The following is a 19,956-nucleotide window of genomic DNA, read 5'->3' on the forward strand; positions in this document are numbered from 1 at the left end:
ACCCTTCTTCAGTACAAGGAATCAGAATTGAAACCAAAATGATAGGTTTAGCTCCAATAACAGTAAATGTTTTCACTGTGACATTTTTGAAGATAACTATAGAATTCCAAAACAGAATATATAATACACTGCAAACACGAGAAAATCCGCAGATGCTGGAAATTCAGTCTGAGACCCTTTGTCAGGACTCATGAAGGGTCTCGGTCCGAAATGTCGACTGTACTTCTTCCTATAGATGCTGCCTGGCCTGCTGCGTTCCGCCAGCATTTTGTGTGTGTTGCATATATAATACACTGTTTCTTGTTATTTGTATCCTCAGACAATGCTAATTTCTGCACAACTTTACCCATGAGGCATGAAGTTAAATACACTTGCTCAAGCACTTTTGACCAAGCTGAGATTGCAAAATAACCCATTGAAAGGTTATGTAACAGTAAGTAAATATAAATTACTAAACATCACCTGTGTAATGATTTGGCAGTATTTCACTGTCAAAAGTGGGTATCAGTTTTCTTAAAAACTCATTTTAAACATAAATTAATTGTTTGTTCTGGCAATAATAAATATTTCTTAATAAGTAACTTTTGAAAAGTATGCTTATTAATACTGATGGTGATCCTCTTCCCAAACGTTGACATGCATCAAATATATAACATTGGACAATGCTGACATTATAATACAGTTTGTCAAAAGAACCCACAAACAACATTGTTATCGTACCAAGTTTTTTTTTGGTTCAAAGTATCTGCTGCAGATTTACTTAACGGGAGTGTATTTGTAAAATCAAGCCTGTAAAAGAAAAGTTTTTTTGTGAAATAGTTTCTCAAAATCAATGACTTCCTTATTTACAAGTCCTCTATCCTTCACTATCATCTGCCCAAGGGAAACAACACTACCCATCCATTTCTTTGCTACTGGGAGGCAAGTGGCAACAGAATGAGGTAGCTGGTCCTTTAATTTTCCTCTCATCTTGAAAAGAACACTAAAACCTTAAGCTTCAGTTCTTCCATGACATCAATACAGAGAACTAATTTTGTTAATACATCTAAAGGTCTTGTAAATAGAGTGCATGCTAACAGAATATAATTTGAAAAGAGTTCAGATACATTATAAAATATGCCCTTCCCCATGTTACCAAGAAGACATAAATAGAAGTTATAAAGTTCACGCTGTAAAGTTCGTGACCTTGAACTATTTTACCAAAGTCTTCTTCAAAAGTAGCATAAATGTTACCAATTATGGAACATAGACCAGAAAGAGCAAGTTGTAAGGAATCTCCTGTTTAATAGGTAAAATATAAAATTCATGAAATTATTTAAGACGTTGAGTAGGTGTTTTGCTTCACATAGGTAGAATGATCTGTTGTAATATTCAGTAGCATAGTTGGGGGCACCAATTACTGTTCATACTACTTAGACAATACTTTGGAATCAACAAATCTCAAGCAATTTGTGTTGTCTGTTTCAAAGAGCTCTTGGAAATCTCAGTCTGCATGGTTGACATGGCAATAGCTTCGTAGTCCTCCTCTCTGGAGCTGCATTTACAGTAATGAAGAATTGATCGCAAGTCCCTCTGAAAGTTCTTATTGAGGAATCCATAAAAAATGGGGTTTGTGCAGGTTGACAGCATTGCTGTCAGATGGCATAAAGAAAAAACTAGATTATGATGGCAATTATTAAAAGCCTCATGGTTCCAATCAAAAACAGCATTGAAAATGTTGAGAGGTAGCCAGCAGACTGCAAAAGCAACTACAATGGAGATTAGCATAACGTTTATCCTTCTGTTCTCATCTGCCCTGTATTTATTCTCTCTCATCTTCTCCATCATGGTATTCCTCCTCCTCAGGCGCATATATATCTTTTGAAGAAAAAACAAGATTACTTTTAATAAATTATATTTCAAAATTCAAGCACATCTGTATCATATTATAGAAAATATTCTTTTCTGGAAATCAGATATAAATTGTTCTCCAAGATGACAGCAATCACATGGCTCCATAAGCACTCTGCAGTCTAATGAACTATAAGCTATGTCCTGTAATCCAGAGAACGTACAGATTCGTCATATAGTCTCGGTTAAGTTGGCTGATCTCTGCCAGCATGGTGGAAGGCATGTTCAAATAAATTCAGTGACCAAATTTTGGCTTCCCAATTCCTATTCAATTATTTATTGTATTTGAAGGTAGCAGGGTGAGAGTCATTAGTGACAGCCTACAGTTTGAACTGTTTGAGAAAGGTCATTGTCTATGCCAACATATCAAGAATCAGAAGGTGTGGGACATTTAGCCTCTCAAGCCTGCTCTTCTGCATTCCATATGTTAATTTTACACACCCTTGCTTTTCAAATATCTACCTCCAAATTAAAACAAGATCACAGACACTGCTTGGATCACCTTTTGAGGAAGAGAGATACAACTAGAAATCGCTTAGAGCAATTGGTTGGAAGTTAATTGGTCATTGTAAATTGGCCTGTGATTAAACTCAGGTTAAATTGGGTGATTGCTGGGTGCTGTGACTCGAAGAGCAAACTCCACACTGTATCTCAATAAACAAATAAGTAATGGGTATTGTGGTCAGCATGGGCTTGCTGGGCCGAAGGGCCTGGATCCATGCAGTATTACTCTAACTAATGGCATCAAGTCCTACACAGGGAATGCAGAGGGAAGTATAGGTGATGAAAGAAGACACAAACTTAGGTTAGTTCTTCTTGCAAGCTACAGATTTATACAATATGATACTAACAATCAGTTCCTTAATGGTGTTCTCTAAAATGCATTAACTCATTTATAAAAGAGCAAGGCTTTTGTAAATCATTGAGCAACATTGAAATCATTTATCAGTAAATTCAATTTAAAACAGAATATCTTTTAGTGATTCTCAAGGCTATAATTTTCTCTAAATGACAATAATTCTCACTGTTTACCATATTAATTGAACTAAAACAGTCTGCTGTATTGGAAACATCCTTGTATGTTCTGTTTATTGTAATATTTTAAAATACTATAATCATTAAAATAAAAGGTTTCATGGAAAACCTTGCTGAAATTACTGAGCGTTTGAATTGGAAAAGTGCCAGCCCTCCTGAACATAACTTTTTACTGTTTTTATTTCTTTGTCTTTGTTATGTGTCCCTCTGAGGTGCAAGATCTCTACAAGGGCCAGCAATCTTGTTGGGTTCTTCTTTTACTTCAGTATTTCTAATGAAGCTCTCAGTATGATTCTTAACTCGGTATTTCTGGTATCATCAAAGACCAAAGCTTCACCAATATAGTTATGATTTTGTTAACAAGAAGTTGTAAAATTCCTATTCCTTCTTTTACATCTTCTTTTGCTCTCTCTCGATGTGACTAGTTTAATTGTTTGTTTGCACTTTCAGACTGTATCATGTCACTAATTTTGGAACTTCATTGTCACCATCAAACAGTCAAGAAAGGAAAAACTGGGCACAAAATAACAGACAAGATCTCTGTGGGCTCATTAGCATCTGAATGAGTAGCATTTGTTGCTTGTTCACACGAGGAATCTGCAGATGCTGGAAATTCAAGCAACACACATCAAAGTCGCTGGTGAACGCAGCAGGCCAGGTAGCATCTCTAGGAAGAGGTACTGTCAACGTTTCAGGCCGAGACCCTTCGTCAGGACTAACTGAAGGAAGAGCTAGTAAGAGATTTGAAAGTGGGAGGGGGAGGGGGAGATACATTTTCTGGCCTGTTTCATTCAGCTGACACCTGCATTAAAACTTGTATCCCCCACCTTGTTTCACTATGCTATGAGTTCTTGATGATTAAATATAGCAACTGATCAGCTCACCATATTAAATAAGTTAAAATTCTTCAGTGGAGAAAAGACAGATAAGAATTAAAATAACAAAAGAAATAAGATAATCGGTTTAAAGTTTACAGTTAGCTTTTGCAATGTGATGTGTTGCAATCTTAGGATAACTCGTCAAGGTCAAGTCCAACCTGCTGTTCTTCCAGCGGTGTGACTTACTGAACTATTGGTAATGGTCATGATTGTGGTCCTGTCGCTGAGAGGGCAATGACTGCCATTCCCTGAGTCTGGATATTCTGCTAGAGGGAAGCAACTTCACCACAGTGAAGTCAAAGGGATGATTGGCGGCCATCTCAAGTCGAGTTTATTGTCATGTGCATAAGAACTGTTTTCCTGTTCAGACTGTCAAAGTTATTTGGCAAAGTGCCTCACCAACAGAACTCTTTAAAATCAACAAGACCTTCTTTGGCTGGTGGTGAGAAGTGTACTTCTCGTCGGGGTCTTCTTGCAGAGCCAGGATCTAAAAGTCACTCCATGTTGCCCATGAGATGATCATTCGTCCACTTACAGACCACATCAAGAAAATCTGGAAGGGTACTCAGCGACCTTTGTTGAAGTTCGTCCTGAGTAGCTGTGTACACTTCCGGCCATTCTCCAGGACACATAGTGGGTCAAACAACTGCTGCTGCTGGAGATCATCAGCTTGTCGGCAGAGAACCGCTGGTCTCCTTAAAACCTGATGGTCTTTCAGTGGAAGGAGAGGTCCAAAGGAATTGCTGCTGACCAGCATATTGCAAAATGCCAGGAGCTCTACATACGCCTGTCTGTTTCCTCTCACATCTCAAAGACTGTAGGTTAGCTGGTTAATTGACCATTGTAAAATTGTTCAAGCGTGTAGGTGAGTGGTAGAATCTGACGGGAGCAGAGGAGAATGTGGAGAGAATAAGTGATTAGCATAGAACCAATGTAAATAGCTGTTTGATGATTTATAGTCAGTAGGCTGAAGGAGCTGTTTCTGTGCTGTCTGACACTATGACAATCAGAATGTTCTTAATTAAACTGTTTAATCACACCAAAACCACTGAAAAATGCACAACAATTCATGAAAAGAATGGTAATAAAGTTTTTTTTGAAGAAAGTTAAAAACCAAATTTGGCTAAGTCCAACAACAGCACACTTGGCACTGTGACATATTTGGACATTACAGTCCTCCGTGGTTTCTGAAGTTGTGAATTGAAAATGCCAGGATAAAGAGTTTCCTTTGTGATTCCAAAGTTAATTGTTCTTTTTTGTTCAGGTGTTGCTCCAAGTCGTGATACGTATGAGAATGTAATCAGTTGTGTACAATTCCAAACTCAGATTAATTGACTGTTACATTAAACTAATAAAACTCAAATCAAATTGCTCATTCACCAGAATATAAAACACTGCTGTTAAGATTCACTGTAAGGTCAAATCATACAGTTTTATCATATTATGAAAGAGATGCAGAGAAGGTAGGAAACTAGATAGTTCCTATTAAAGAGATCATTCTGATGCCTAAACAACAAGTAGAATATTCTATCAGTAGCAAATTTCTATAATGGACACCACAGTGGCGTAGCAGTTAGTGTGACCCTATTACAGCTCAGGATGTTCTAGAGATCTGAAATCAATTCCGGCACCGCTCTGTAAGGAGTCTCTGTACGTCCTCTTGGTGGAATGTCCGGGTCATTTCCAGGTCCTCCAGTTTTCTCTCACAGTCCAAAGATGTACTGGGCAGGTTAATTTTTAATTGTAAGTTGCCCTGTCGTTAGGTTAGGGCTAATCGGTTTGTTGGGTGTTGCTGGGTGGTGCAGCTCAAAGTGCTGGAAGGGCCTATTCCATACTGTAACTCTAAATATAAATAAATTTTATAGTTTAAAATCAACTCCATGGCTAATCAAGGTGCATTCCTTGCTGACTGTTCCACACCTCAAAATCCTCATCATATGTGTTACAAATGATTATACCTTACAAATATTTGTTAATCAAATATTTAATGCACGTATTTAAAAGAAATGATTGTGCCCCTTTCTCTGAAGGAAAGCTCTAAAAAATGGCCAGTAGCTGATAAAGAAAGTCAGATTTCACACTGATTCATGTGCCTAGTGCAAATCTTTGAAAACTGGAATGAAACAACAGGAATTTGCACAGAGGCCAACAACTCATGCAAATTTGATTTGTTTCTTCACTTCAATCCCCATCAGGATTTACCATGCATGAACTTCCCTGATTGGGAACACAATCAGAAAAATATTCTGTGGAACATTAATATTAGTTCTATTACTATTGAAAAAAAATCTGGAAATGTTACAAATAACATTGTCATTATAAATACATAGATACTCATATTAACAGCACAGACAGGGATGAAGATTGCTTTTAAAAGATATGTATGCTTGTTTATTGTAAATAAATTAATATCTGGGTTATGAAAACAGAAAGGAATTTTATTCAGACATAAGTATTCATACAATAACCTAACATAATAATTTCCATACTTTTTTTCATTTCCTACAGGAAAAAAAAAATGATCTTGTGTTCTCTTTAGATCTAACAAAAAACTGAAGTGTATCATTCCATCACTCACTGCTCTTGGGAAAACAGAATTTATAAACCTTTCTCTCTCAAGATTGTCCATGAGAGGTGCATAAAATTACTTTAGTGTTCACCAATTGATGTCCAGTTGAAAAGATCAGAGACAAATAAGAAAATATTTTGGTATATAATCTTGTTCATCAAGATAAGATATGTGATTTTGTAAGAAATAGCAACATACTGTGCATACATTTTCCATTACATTAAATATGCCAGTGATTAATCCTTATCAAAAAAATTTAGAGTACCAAAGAAATACAGCAAATAATTACTTAGCTATGTGATTAACGAATCTGCCTGAATAAAGTCAGCTTTATAGATCTTGATCATTATTTTCTGTACAATTTGAAGCATTCTTCATTCAAATAGCTGGGAAAGTTATTACCACTTACTTCTTTTCCTATTCTTTTTGCAGTACTCCAAGCAGCCTTACGTGATAGCAAAGAAATCTGATTTGGTAAATCACTGATAAAAAATTGCTGTGATTGTTCCTTGATCAGAAAACTTAAGCCTGTGATAAACCATGAATGGTGGGAATATTAAAAATAACTACATGCAGGAAATATATAGCAAGCCACAAAATATGTTAACATTTTCAGCAAACGTTACGTTGTCCATCTATTTATGCTGATTGTCTTGCAGAATCAAAATTAAAACAAATTACATTATACAAATAGACAAACTAGTCCATTTGTCCAATTTCCTTCCACGTGACACAACAGTATTAGTTATATCTAACTACTGAAAATGCCACAAATAAGCATAATTGGAAAGCCGAGAATCGTCATGGACAGTTTCCTTTCACTCTTGCTGCATTTACGTGCTTTGAGATGTTGACTAACATTATGATTCAAATTCAGATTTGGAATATTTTCCTTAATGTAGATGCTAATAACATATCTCTTAAATAAAATTCTTACTATCATACCAATAACTGACATAAAGTACTTCAAAATTATGTCTCCACAAAAATCTATGTCCTTAAACTGCACTACCATAACTTTAACACATTCAAGCAGTCTAGTATTCACTAAACATATGCATAAACCCAAAACTTTGATTGGATATATTGAGCGCTCAATAACAGTTCCATCTGGCAGCACTCACGACTACTGTCTGCCAATGTCTTTAAAGATCCATGTTAGATCGATTTTGAAACTGCTTCAAAGCGACATTGTATTGAAGTACATCAGCTTATTCAGAATTGACAGATTGAAAACCAAAACATAAGATTCACAAGCAAACCAACTTTTATAATATGTAAACCAGACAGATATGTTGCAAAATATAGACACTTCTCACTTACTTTGAAGTAGCAGATGAATATAAAGCAGAGTGGAGCAAAGTACTGCAGTATCAGGAGACACGTGGTATAGGCAAGCCTCTGGTTTTCTGATGGCCACTGGTCAAAACACAAATACATTCCAGCAAATTCCTCTGAGTATTTAGGGTCAAATTGGATCTGGTCACTTGTTAGGATGTGGTAAAGTGGGAAAGGCAGTGCTGTCAGGATGGCCACTGCCCACATAATGGCAATGCTTAGATAGGCATGCTTGTTGTTGGGTCTCCAACCACGGGGGTTGATGATCAGCTGGTGGCGCTCCACGGCAATCAGCACCAAGGAGAAGATGGAGACAGTGATGGAGATGCACTGGATCATCGAGTTCAGCTTACACATGGCCTCACCAAAAATCCAGTGGTCCATGAACGTATAGACAAAAGTGAAAGGCAAGCACATGATACTGATCAGCAGGTCGGAGACTGACAGGTTGACAATCAGAATGTTTGTGACATTGTGCATTTCCTTCTGTTTCATGATGATAACAATTAGAAGTAGATTGCCAGAAACCCCAAGGATGATGATAGCACTGTAAATCAGAGCTAATATGAAAATCATGGCGGATGGTGAATAGCACTGGTCAAAATGATCGAAGGTGAAATTTCTCTTTGAGAAGTTAAAGAGAATGGAATAGTTTCCAGCGTAAATAGAAGCTATCCCATCCATTCTACTTGCAAACCGTGCACTGTGGACGATGAAAACTTTGGTGACGGTGTCTTCTGGGAAGAACGTTCTTTTCACAATTCATGTCACTTCCATGTTTTCTTAAACATATGAATCTTTCTATAATTGAAAATAAATATTACCAAAAATACAGTGAATGAACAAAATCTTCAACTGCTCAGGATCAAAAGAAAACACTTGTCATCATTCAACTTTGGAAAACTGAAAACTATGGTCATTTAGTTACTTAATTACTTTGTAGGATCGAGCAATCAAATAACTGGGTCTGGAATTTAAGCGGCACACCTTTGGTGCTGAATGCCTAATATTGTTATCAGATAACTTGATCCTCATACATCTAACACTGTGGCTTAGATGTTAATTGGTAATAAAATGCTTGTAAACTGAGATTCCAGGAAGCATGTTGAGATATGATACATAACCTAGTACCTCCTAAAAAGATGAAACTTTAAACTGTTGTTAGCAGATGAAGGCATTTGCACAAGACATCCAAATATTATCCCTCTGCAACCCATCTTCCTTTGTTTAGCTAAGGACGAGCATGGTCCTGTAGCAAAAATTTAGCTTAGTGGGACTGCCTGTCTTGATTCTTCTCTGAGGTATTCAGTAACTGCTGTTTTCCTACAGTAATGGCTTTGCTTCATTCCGCCACATCATTACCTCCAGAATCCCATGAGGATCGTAATTAATATAAAATGCTGTATATATATATATCCTATAAAATTGGGTTAAATTTAAACATAATATTATTACTTCTCTAAAGTTGATATTGTTTTATAAGATTTTATTCGGTTACAGGCTCCTCTTCTGTAAGGTACAGGACATGGCGTCCTTTCAGGGGCATATCAAGAGTCATGGGGTTAGTCTCCAAACACAGACCTCTGCCGCTTCAATGCCTTCCCTGGCCTCTCAAATCTCCTCACTATAAGACTGCTTGTCATTGATGAATCATTGTCCATGGGCCCAATCCTGCCACCAGTTCTATCCGTCTGACCCAGACACAGGCTTTGGGTTAAACAAGTTTGTTTGCAATACCAAGAGCTATTTGATCTCTGAACTTCATGGCCTTGATGTTCTGTTGCATATGAGAATGATATATGCACCCTATGTTGGAATTTAAAAAGAAATGATTTTGGAAGTGATTGATTACCTTGTGCACTGGGACTACCTTGGCAGACTTGACTCTGGTGCCTCATATTCACAATCCCACACATTAATTCAAAAATAACTGAGCAATGAGGTAGTCAAAGAGCATTGAGGGCTTTCCTGTTATTAACCAAAATGCCTAGCCTTACCTGTAACGCTGCCAGGGAGTCTCAGATACCCGTCTTCCAGGTAGAAAGAAGTTTTCATTGTTACTAATTCCCATCTACAGCTTCTTGAGGCATCCCTGAATATTTCGATGACTCCCACAAATACTTCCAAGTCTCACTCTCGCTGCCTATTTCTGAGCATTCCCCATTAACTCAGTCCCCAATCCCGCCTGTGACAGACTCAATACCCCCTTCCTCCGTCACTGATGTCAATACTGATAGGTAACTCAATTCCATTCCGTGTTGATAACTTCCCTCCTTTCCAATCTCCAACTTGGGGTGCGTGTCTCACATTCTCTTCCCCCAAGGACTTCGCTCACCACATCCCTAATCTTCCCTCTTACCATCTTCTTCCTCCAATCCCAATCCCAGTTCCCACGCATGCCCCCCCTCCCCGGCCCGATCACCATTCTTCATGGTGCTGGGAAATCCAGGACTTTACTTATTTATTTTTCTCTAGATTCTTACAGAGTTTCATTCATGCAATAAATCCTATTGTTGTTGAATTCAATTACTCCCCAAACTCTTCCATTCTTACCTTTTTAAATATTTTCCTGGTGTCGTCTCTGTAACCTCTTCATTCTATCATTACCCTTCGTACTCTGACCCTGGCTTTAGTATGTGAATTGCATTAGCTAGAATTTTGTGTCACCCACTGTACACAGTGCTCCCAGTCAGGCCTCCTGTATATTGGGGAGAACCAATATAGACTGGGAGACCACTTCACTGAGCACCTCTGCTCCGTCTGCCACAAAAAGCCGGATCTCCTAGTGGCCACCCATTTCAATTCTACTTCCCATTCCCATTCCAACATATCAGTCCATGGCCTCCTCTACTGCCAGGCTCAGGATGGAGGGGCAACATACTTACATTCCATCTGGGTAGCTTCCAACTTGATTTCTCGAACTTCTAGTAATTTCACCCCCCCCCCCCCTTCACCATTCCCTACTCTTGTTTCTCTCATTCACCTTATCTCCTTATCCGGTGCTCGTCCTCCTTTTCTTTCCTTTCTTCCATGGTCTTCTGTCATTACCTATCAGATTCCTGCTTCTCCAACCCTTTTATCTCTTCTTCCCTGACTTCTGCCTATTTGAACTTAAGATACATAATACCAATTGATCTATTTATCATGCAGCAAAGACACTCCAGGTAGCCTGGTGTGGATGAGGAAGATAAGAGATCTTATAAGAGATAAAAGATATGTGATTACCTATTCCACACAAAGGACAGCAATTCTGAACACTGTATGATGGTGTCAAATATTGTACAAGATTTTCCTCAGATTCATTTTATTATTTTTATATTTTATCTGAGAAACACTTACAGTATATGGAGAGATGTGTATTGCTTGCTCTCTCTTTCTGAATTGGTGATTTTCTGTTGAAATAAACAAGAGCTAGTTTTAAATAGTGGGATCTCAAACCAAAAATTTCAATGCCTGTAATCAATTATCACAACTCAAGTTCTTACAGTAATTCTAACAATGAAACTGTCACTTTATTTGGATATTCTACTTTTCTTCTTGAAGGAAGATAAAAATTACAAACCATTTCACTGATCTTAAATTTTATTTTTAGATCAACTCTAGTCAAATAAACTGTCACATTTCTTTTGGACCAAATATTGAAACAAAGTATTAGTAATGAGAAATCTTTGGATTTGATTGAATTTAGCAAAACAGTTGTAGAATAAAATACTTCAGAATGGATTTTTCAGCTATAAATTTTAATGAGTAGAAAAATCATTACATTGATTTCCTCATCTGAAACTCTAACCAAGTCATCCTAAGTGAAGTGTGACATTTAAAATATATCAATTTTGAAATAAATTACTTCTTCATAAAGTACAATGCTATAAGTTTATAATGAATAATTCACCTTTTCTTTGAACACATATTTGCTTAAGCTATCAGTGCACAAAAGGACAATATTTCTCAAGTAATTAATTGGCATTTTTCATATTTAATTCCAATTTAAGAACTAACTGACGAGAACTAATAGAAACTGGATGCGTTCAGACAACCCTTCAGGACAGTATATTTGCTACATCACACAAATGCAGGGTAGTCACTGAAAGAGTACATGAATTTCAACATCCTTGGGGGCCTGAATACATTAAAAATTTGCCAAAGCTTGTCAGAAAGCTATATGTTTAGAAAAATTAAGAAGAGAAAAAGGTCATGAGGTGGATATTAAGTCCCATGAGAATCCGAATTTGAAAGCAACCTTGGTTGGTTAAGGTGGGAGTAGATGGTAGGTGGGACTGGGAATTAAATACAAAAGAAAAGATACCTAAGATGTCCATTTATTGCACAACTTTTGCTTTCAATAGCAGACTGAAAACCTCCTAGCAATATACCTTTGACATTTTCAAAGATTCAAAGTACATTTATTATCAAATTATGTATGCAGTGTACAACCCTGAGTTTCGTCTTCCTCACAACAGCCACGAAACAAAGAAACAAAGAAAAACTATGGAACCCATTCAAAGAAAACCATCAAACCACCCTCCACACGCAAAAAAAAACTGCAAATGACAACAAAAAAAGCGGAAAACACAGAATACAAACACAAAATTGAAAGAGTCCAGGCATATTCAGTTCAGCTCAGTATTCGTTATTTGCAGGCTGCCCAGATTCAAAATCAGCCAAAATAGCAACAAAAACAAAAATGGCAATTGCTCATTAACAGTGATGGCAACAGGGATTTTGACTCCTTTTACATTTTGAATGGGTCCCTTGAACTTACCAGTGAAAGTATGAGGAGCTAATTGGGACAGACAAACCAATCAATGTAAGCTCTGGGCTCACTGCTGCTTTCTTGAGTGACTCTGTCACAGGCTTTTTTTTCCTGTTGGAAGCTAGTTCAGAACACTCAGCTGGATATTTTCTTGGTATTTGAGCTAAACTTCTAAGTTTTACTGTTCAAAATTTAGTGTTCTGAATTTAAACTTTGTAGGCACCAACTTTTTCAATTTACTTTGCTAGGTTTTGTGAATGCTGTTCATTCCGTGAGTCGATGAAACAGAGCAGAGGGTCGAGCTGAATCACAGAATCGTATCATAGAAATGCTATGGAACACAAAAAAGACATTTTATAGAAGTGTAATCCTGTTAGTTATGTTCAAAGTTCTTTCCTCAGAGAACTGTAAATGATTCCTTCTCAACTGCCTATCTGACTCCCTTCCGAAGGCACTGATTGATTAAGCTTCTGCCAGCCTTGCACACAGTAAAATCCACATCATGACAACGAGTAAAGCAGTTTTCATCAAACCCCCCTTCGTCAAAAATAAATTAAATCCATGCCTGCTGGTTCTGGAAATGGGAAGAACTCCCCCTCACTTAAACTTTCAAAAGCAGTCACAATCTCCCATAACTCCATCAGCCTTCATCACGGCAAGCAGAACTACCCCAAGTTCTCCAATTTAACCTCACAGCAGAAGCTCTGGACCTAGTCCAGTGAATATGTCCTGCACCCCTCGAGATCCCTCATGTCCTCATTAAACTGTGGTGACCAGGGGTGAACGGGGTTGTTACCTAATCAGTCTTTTGTGCAGCAGCAGAATAACTCCCCCGCTTTTGTACTCTCCACTTCTAAATATAAATCCCAGGATCCCATCAACTTTAATAACCTCTCTCAATTTGTCTTGTTACTTGGAAAGACTTAAACCCCTGCTCCTGCACACTTTTAAGAACTGTACAGCATGCTCAATGTTTTCTCTCTTCCTTTCTGCTAACGTGTATCAACTCACAGTGATCTGTATTGAATTTCATCTGCCACTATTCTCCCCAATTAGCCGGTCTACCTGCATCTTCATATGCATAGTTTATTACCCCTCAAGGTTTAGAACATTCTAGTCTTCGTGTTAGCAAGAGGTAGGCAAATTTTTCTCTGCCGTCTTCTCAGTCCACTATACCACCTACTGTAGTGTCATCTGCAAGCTTATTAACCATGACTCATAGATTCACATCAAAATTGTGCATATAGATGACAAACAGCAATATGCAAAGCCCCAATCTCTGAGGTACACCACTAGTCATGGGCTTCTAGTCAGAAGCAATCTTCCAGCATTATCCTCTGCTTTCTACCGTCAAGCTAATAGTGCAACAGTCATAAACACAGGAGGTTCTGCAGATGCTGAAAATCTTGAGAAACACATACAGCATGCTGAAGGAACTTAGCAGGTCAGGCAACGTCTATGGAGAGGAATAAACAGTTGATGTTTTGGCCCAAAAAGGATTATTCATTTCCATAGATGTTGCGTGACCTGCTGGGTTCCTCCAACATTTTGTGCATGTTGCTTTGGATTTCCAGCACCTGAAGACTTCCTTGTGGTTACAGATACTGCCTGGCTTGCTGAGTTCCTTCCAGCACTTTGCATGTGTTGTGTATCCAATCAGCCAGTTCTCCTTGGTTCCATGCAGTCTAACCTTCCAGAAAGGCCAACGGTGTGGAACCCTATCAAAGGCCTGACTGAAGCTCCTGAATAGAGCACTTCAACCACCCCGCCCTCACTGACCACATAAAGAAGCTCGGCCTCTGGGCGCACTTCTGCACGTGTCATGTCTCCCTAGTGATCCTTTCCTCCCAGGATTGTGTGTAGCAGTTGCTGCTTTTTCCTAAAAATTCTGGTTCACCATGGAAGGAGTTGCCGGGGAGCACTGGGTGGCACAGTAGTGTGGGGACGTCATGGTTGTGCAACAGTTAGTGTAACCCTATCACAGTGCCAGCGACCCTCATTCATTTCCCACCACACTATGTAAGCAGTTTGTACATTCTCTCTGTAAGGGTTTCCTCCACGTACTCCGTTTCCTCCCACAGTCCAAAGATGACTGAGGAGATGTCAGGGGTAAGTTTTTTATGCAGAGAGAGGTGAGTGTGTGGAATGGGTTGCCAGCAACGGTGGTGGAGATGGATACAATAGGGACTTTTAAGAGACTCCTGGACAGGTACATAGAGCTCAGAAAAATAGAGGGCTATGGGTAACCCGAGGTAATTTCTAAGGACATGTTCAGCACAGCTTTGTGGGCCAAAGGGCCTGTATTGTGCTGTAGGTTTTCTATGTTTCTATGAACGGTTTAGCAGGTTAATTGGTCACGTGGGCATAAATGGACAGCACGGGCTCATTAGATTGTTACTGTGCTTTCTCTCTCTAAATAAAAATAAAAACTAAAATAACAGACAATATGAAAACTGATGAGCAGGAGGTATCAGAAAAGATGTACTTAAACTCGACAACTTGTCAGTCCAGATTGGATGCATCTTAGATTGCTGAGGGAGGAAAGTCGTGAGGGATTATGGAAGGGCTTGCCATAATCTTCCAACTGTACAGGCATGTCCAGCAATTACAGATCAGAAAGTTTAACTCATGGTCTGATTACTGCTTATGGCTGACAGGAATGCAATCTCTGAAGTACAGAAGCAGGACACCGGCAGTCATTTCTCACTGGAAAATCCCAGTGAGGATCAGTATGTTGTAAGTGTGTGCTCTCAGGGGCTTGGTGTTTCTGGAACACCCTTTAAATGCACCAGCCAATGTAATACTTGTCTGTCACACCCTGAATAATACTGTGGAGACACAGACTGGAGAGGACAGAGCACTTTGTAGCACGAGGAGAAGGATGGGGAAGAAACTCTAGTCAAAGCAGGAGCAGTGGTACACACTGCTAACTGGGGTGAACAAATTAAACTCAGTATTAGGCCCTCACATCGAGATGCGAATCCTTTTACCGTCACCATCAACAACTCCAACCGCAAACTTTCCCTGTCTTTCCCTTAACTTCCCCCATCAGAAACCAGCCCTGAAAACAGCCACTGATTTTCATAGGATGAGCTTGACGGTGATTGGAAACTGGATAGATATGGGCGTGAGGATGTATAACGACAGAAAGGAATAGGTGTACCTGCACACTGAATTGGTGTAGGAATGATGATTTAGAGTTAAAAAGGCAGTGTGGGAGCTGTATGAATAAAACATTCGGGGTGTAGCTGACTGTGAGATTGCACTCACCTTCCCTGACCTGATTAAACTACCAGTGGCTCAGATGAAAGAACAGAGATCACCGGCTCCTGCTTCCGTGTCACTTTTCAGGAACACTTCTTTGAAAGGCTTCTCCTCACTTCACGACCACAGAATATGAGACCCATATAAACTCCACATATCATTCTGTGAAATGTCAATGAATCTTGAAGCAACCTTGGTGTGTCTGAAATCCACCTTCTACCTGCTTGTGTCGGGCAGCTAACTGAATGTCTAGAAAGTGCTTTTTAAGTAGCATGACTGACGCTGAGTCATGTCTATTGTTGTCGTGGCAACTTAGGTTAATGACTAGGACGTCCAGAAATTATACCTTGAGACTAAGTGCCATGCACTCTGACCCCTAAGACCATAAGACACAGAAGCAGAGTTTAGGCCATCAAGTTTGCCCCGCCATTCAATCATACTGATTTATTTTTTCCCCTCTATCCCATTTTCCTGTTTTCTTCCCCCCATAACATTCGATGCCCTTGCTCATCAGAGGTTGCTATCAACCTCTGCTTTAAAATTTCCCCAATGACTTGGCCTCCACAGTCATCTTTGGCAATGAATTCCACAAGATTCACCACCTTCTACTCAGATGCTGTACTCTCTGTCTTAGACTTACCCACAAATGGAAACACCTTCTGCAAATACACTCCATCTAGACCTTTCAATATTTGGTACGTTTCATTGAGAACCCCCTCATTCTTTACACTCCAGCAAGTACAGGCCCAGAGCCATCAAACTCTTCTCATATGTTAACCCCTTCATTCCTGAGATAATTCTCGTGAACCTCCTCGGGACCTTCTCCAATGCCCGCACATCCTTTCTTGGATACGAGGCCAAAACTGCTCAGAGTACTCCAAATGTGGTCTCACCAATGACTTGTAAAGTCTCAGCCTGACCCACCCCAATCCATGGCTCTCAGCCCAAAAAAGCATTAAGATTCCCAACAGCCCTGGAAAGTAATGTGGAAATCGGTGCAAAGGGAGCAAAAGGAAAAGAGTTTGAGATATATAAAAAACACTTACTTAGTTGACCAGAATGTAAAAAAAATTAAGATTGGGGGAAGAGAAAAGATGGGTAAGCTGAGGAATAACAAGGAAGATACTCTATGGCTTGATACAACAACCTCAGAACCTTACTGTCAGGATCCTGTTTAAATACTTAAATACATTTCAAGTTGTCCACTTTTAATTCTTTTTCTAAATCTGCTTTAATTCCCTTTTGAAGTTATGGATTTTAACCTGAACATTGATTCCATTGGGCATTTCTGTTTCCCAGCAATGATCCCTCTTCTCATTGGTAACGTCAGGGAGGAAGTAAAGAAGACCATAATATATAGACGCAGAATTGGGCCAGTTGGCCCATCGAGTCTGCTCCACCATTTCATCATGGCTGATCCATTTTCCCTCTCAGTCCCAATCTCCTGCTTTCTCAGACTCTATCAACCTCTGCCTTATATATACACGTATAAGACCGCAAGAAGTGTGAAGGCACACATGCAACTATTCGGGAACAGCTTCTACCAATAAATTTCTGAGTGGATCTTGAACCCATGAACTTTACCTCACGATTTTTTCCACTATACACATAAACACTTACCATCATTTGTCTTTTAAAAATTATGTATTGCAATATACTGCTCCCGCAAAACAACAAATTTCACTACATATGCCGGTGATATTAAACCTGATTCTGAGAATATTTCATGCCTTAATATTTTTTAATGTTTAAAATATTTTAAAATATTTTTTGCAACAGCAAAATGTTACAAGACTAGTGGTCATAGTTGGGTACAGAAACTAATTGGGTTTCTGCCGATTTTTTACTTTTTGACTTTCACTAATTAATTCTCCAACTAATGTTCAGATAAACCACAAGCACCACATTAACCCCGCTCTGTAATGATAATAGGTACGCTGAAATGAAAGACAATCAGGCGCACGCTGACAGACTGACAATCGGCGGTTTAGATCTGTACAACTGCGGTGTTCTTCCTGGATGTCAGGCTAACTCCAATTAAAACTCAGATTGTATTGTTTCCCCTACAAACAACATCCCTCACCCCCTGCCCTCCACGTAGAAATTACTTCCGTCCCCAATCTCAATATCCCAAACATTCATAAATTCATATTTCTTTTTTCACTTCATTTTCTACCGCCTCTGCCTCGCCAACTTTTCTGTAGACTGGTCCATCGCTCTGTCTCTCTCTTCGGCGGGGTTCCCTTTCTTACCTCTCCCCCATTAACTGAGGGTCATCTAACTGTCTCAGCTCTCCTCTTGTCCAACTCTTTGGTCTTTTGCCTTATCCGGCGCATTTCTCCGTGGTCAGTCACATATCCTCAGTCGCTCGCCATCTCCGCCCCTCGCATCTTAATCTTTTCTCTAACATGGGCATCCATTTGAACAGAACAGGACGCAGAACGAAACACAAGCACAGTAACAATACGGCACAACACGCACAGCTTTGAATGAATTGTCCCGTGCAGCACACAGACCAACCAGATCAGCAAGGAGTTTTGAGGGAAGACGAACCTCTTCACCGTTGGATGGAGAAATCCATTATTGGAGAAAATAATGTAAAAGCATAAAACCGAACAAGCTGCTTACCAGCTTTAGTTTAATCTATTATTTAAATAAAGCGATTGCGAGTATTAAATACAATATATAAACAAAAAAAATGGCCGTTTCATTTGCGGAGAACACTTTGCAATAGAACATCCTACTCCGATCCATTCCTGGAACTCAAAAAGTAACAGCCTAACTGTGCTGGCTGAAAGTTTCCACGAGATGCCACTAAACAGAGGGCATTTCGCGCACGGGTTAATCTATGATACCACTCGCCCAGGAGAAAGCACTGCGTTCCCTTCATTTGTTACCAACCGGGTTTCCCTCTTCACTTGCAGGTCAACGATGCAACTAAGCAAATTCCGACCTACTTTGCCCAGAAACAATCGGTTATTTCACTTGCAGAAAGCGAAACAGTGCTTTCTAAAAACATGCAGAGCCGATATTTTTAAATGGAAATTTTTGTACATCTATTTACATTTTTGAACAGCGATGCAATGTTTATGAAGTTGGTTTTGAATAAAAGAACTAAACCCACCTGTACGCAGCCGAACCTGCCTTTTGCTGTTGTTCCCGGTTCTTTTGTGAATAATTTATCAATGCGAGTTGCTCCCTTATTACTTACGGAGGAGGCGGGTCTCAGAGTTCAGCCACTGTCAGTCTGTTTTGTATCAGCGGCTAGGGGTTGGTTCGGCAGACTGATCGAGGAATGGCTGTTCATTATTAAAGCAAGGAACCCCTAAAAACGACATCGTCTCGAGTAAATAATAACCTCGCCCCTCCACCACCTCCCCGCATGTGCCTTTATTTCCCTGCTGTTAGCGAGACTGTTTTATCTTCTGGCTTTTTGCTGCCGCCTGCAGGAAAAAGAGGTGATCTCACCGGACGATTTAGCATGCATGGGCTTCGGCCAGTGAGATCCGTAACTTGTCAAAAATGAAACTTCATTGATGCTTCATTCAGCGGCTTTACAAGCAGGCAAGGAAGCTATGCATCTGCTAGCAGACCCTTAGTATGCATGGCTCCTTGTGCCTGTCTCCCCCGTTATACATCAATGTCTCGTTTAATGAATAGGGTGCTTGACCGACCGAATAATAAAGGATTGCATTGCATTTGCAGAATAGCAAATAAGGGCAGTGAATCACAAGAGTGTGATTAATCCGTCCGTAGCACAGAGCCAGAAAGACTTGAAGGAGAGTTTTAAAAGTACGGGAGACTCTCTGTGCACGGCCCCTAGACGGAGGCGTTCTCTAAATGAGCAGAAAGAGTTGGGATGTATGGACAAATTGCATAGAAAAAAAGGGCAAAAATACTGTTCGTGACTCAAGCCGAAAATCGGCAAGCCAACGACCATCCGGCTGCTTCCACACACATCCGTCTCGACCGTGGGCAGCGGAGCCACGTGAGAAATCTCCAGAGTTCCCTCGAAGCTCCTGGTGAAATCGCCGGGCTGAAATTACTAGTGAGGGAATGCTGATTGATGAATGCAAGAGGTATCCGTCGGTCGCTTTGCGGATCACAGGTATTCGATCTGTTCTTTGGGGTTTTGCAAAGACATGCATGCGGGTTTCAGACTCGGCGGAGAGATTGCTTCAGTGATGTATGGTTGTGTTGCCTTCCAGTTGTATTCGGTAATGCTTTGC

General features: G+C 39.6%; 1 protein-coding gene across 1 annotated transcript; it reads right to left on the minus strand.

Annotated features, from left to right (window-relative positions):
• Positions 1 to 1,280: 1,280 nt before the first annotated feature.
• Positions 1,281 to 19,093, minus strand: npy1r (neuropeptide Y receptor Y1). The gene is made up of 4 exons (XM_072254703.1): positions 18,852 to 19,093; positions 11,050 to 11,102; positions 7,696 to 8,511; positions 1,281 to 1,857 (listed from the first exon to the last, which is right to left on the minus strand). The coding sequence occupies exons 3-4, from the start codon at positions 8,392 to 8,394 to the stop codon at positions 1,441 to 1,443; spliced, it is 1,116 nt and encodes a 371-aa protein (XP_072110804.1). The 5' UTR covers positions 8,395 to 8,511; positions 11,050 to 11,102; positions 18,852 to 19,093; the 3' UTR covers positions 1,281 to 1,440.
• Between the last annotated feature and the right edge of the window lie 863 nt (positions 19,094 to 19,956).

The sequence above is a fragment of the Mobula birostris genome, chromosome 4, assembly GCF_030028105.1.
Source record: "Mobula birostris isolate sMobBir1 chromosome 4, sMobBir1.hap1, whole genome shotgun sequence".
Lineage (NCBI taxonomy): Eukaryota > Metazoa > Chordata > Chondrichthyes > Myliobatiformes > Myliobatidae > Mobula > Mobula birostris.

Coding starts and splice junctions, on each gene's coding strand:
- npy1r (XM_072254703.1), bottom strand. CDS start 8,394: ATGGATGGGATAGCTTCTATTTACGCTGGAAACTATTCCATTCTCTTT. Junction 1,858..7,695: donor TATTCATCTGCTACTTCAAA/GTAAGTGAGAAG, acceptor TTTCTTCAAAAG/ATATATATGCGCCTGAGGAG.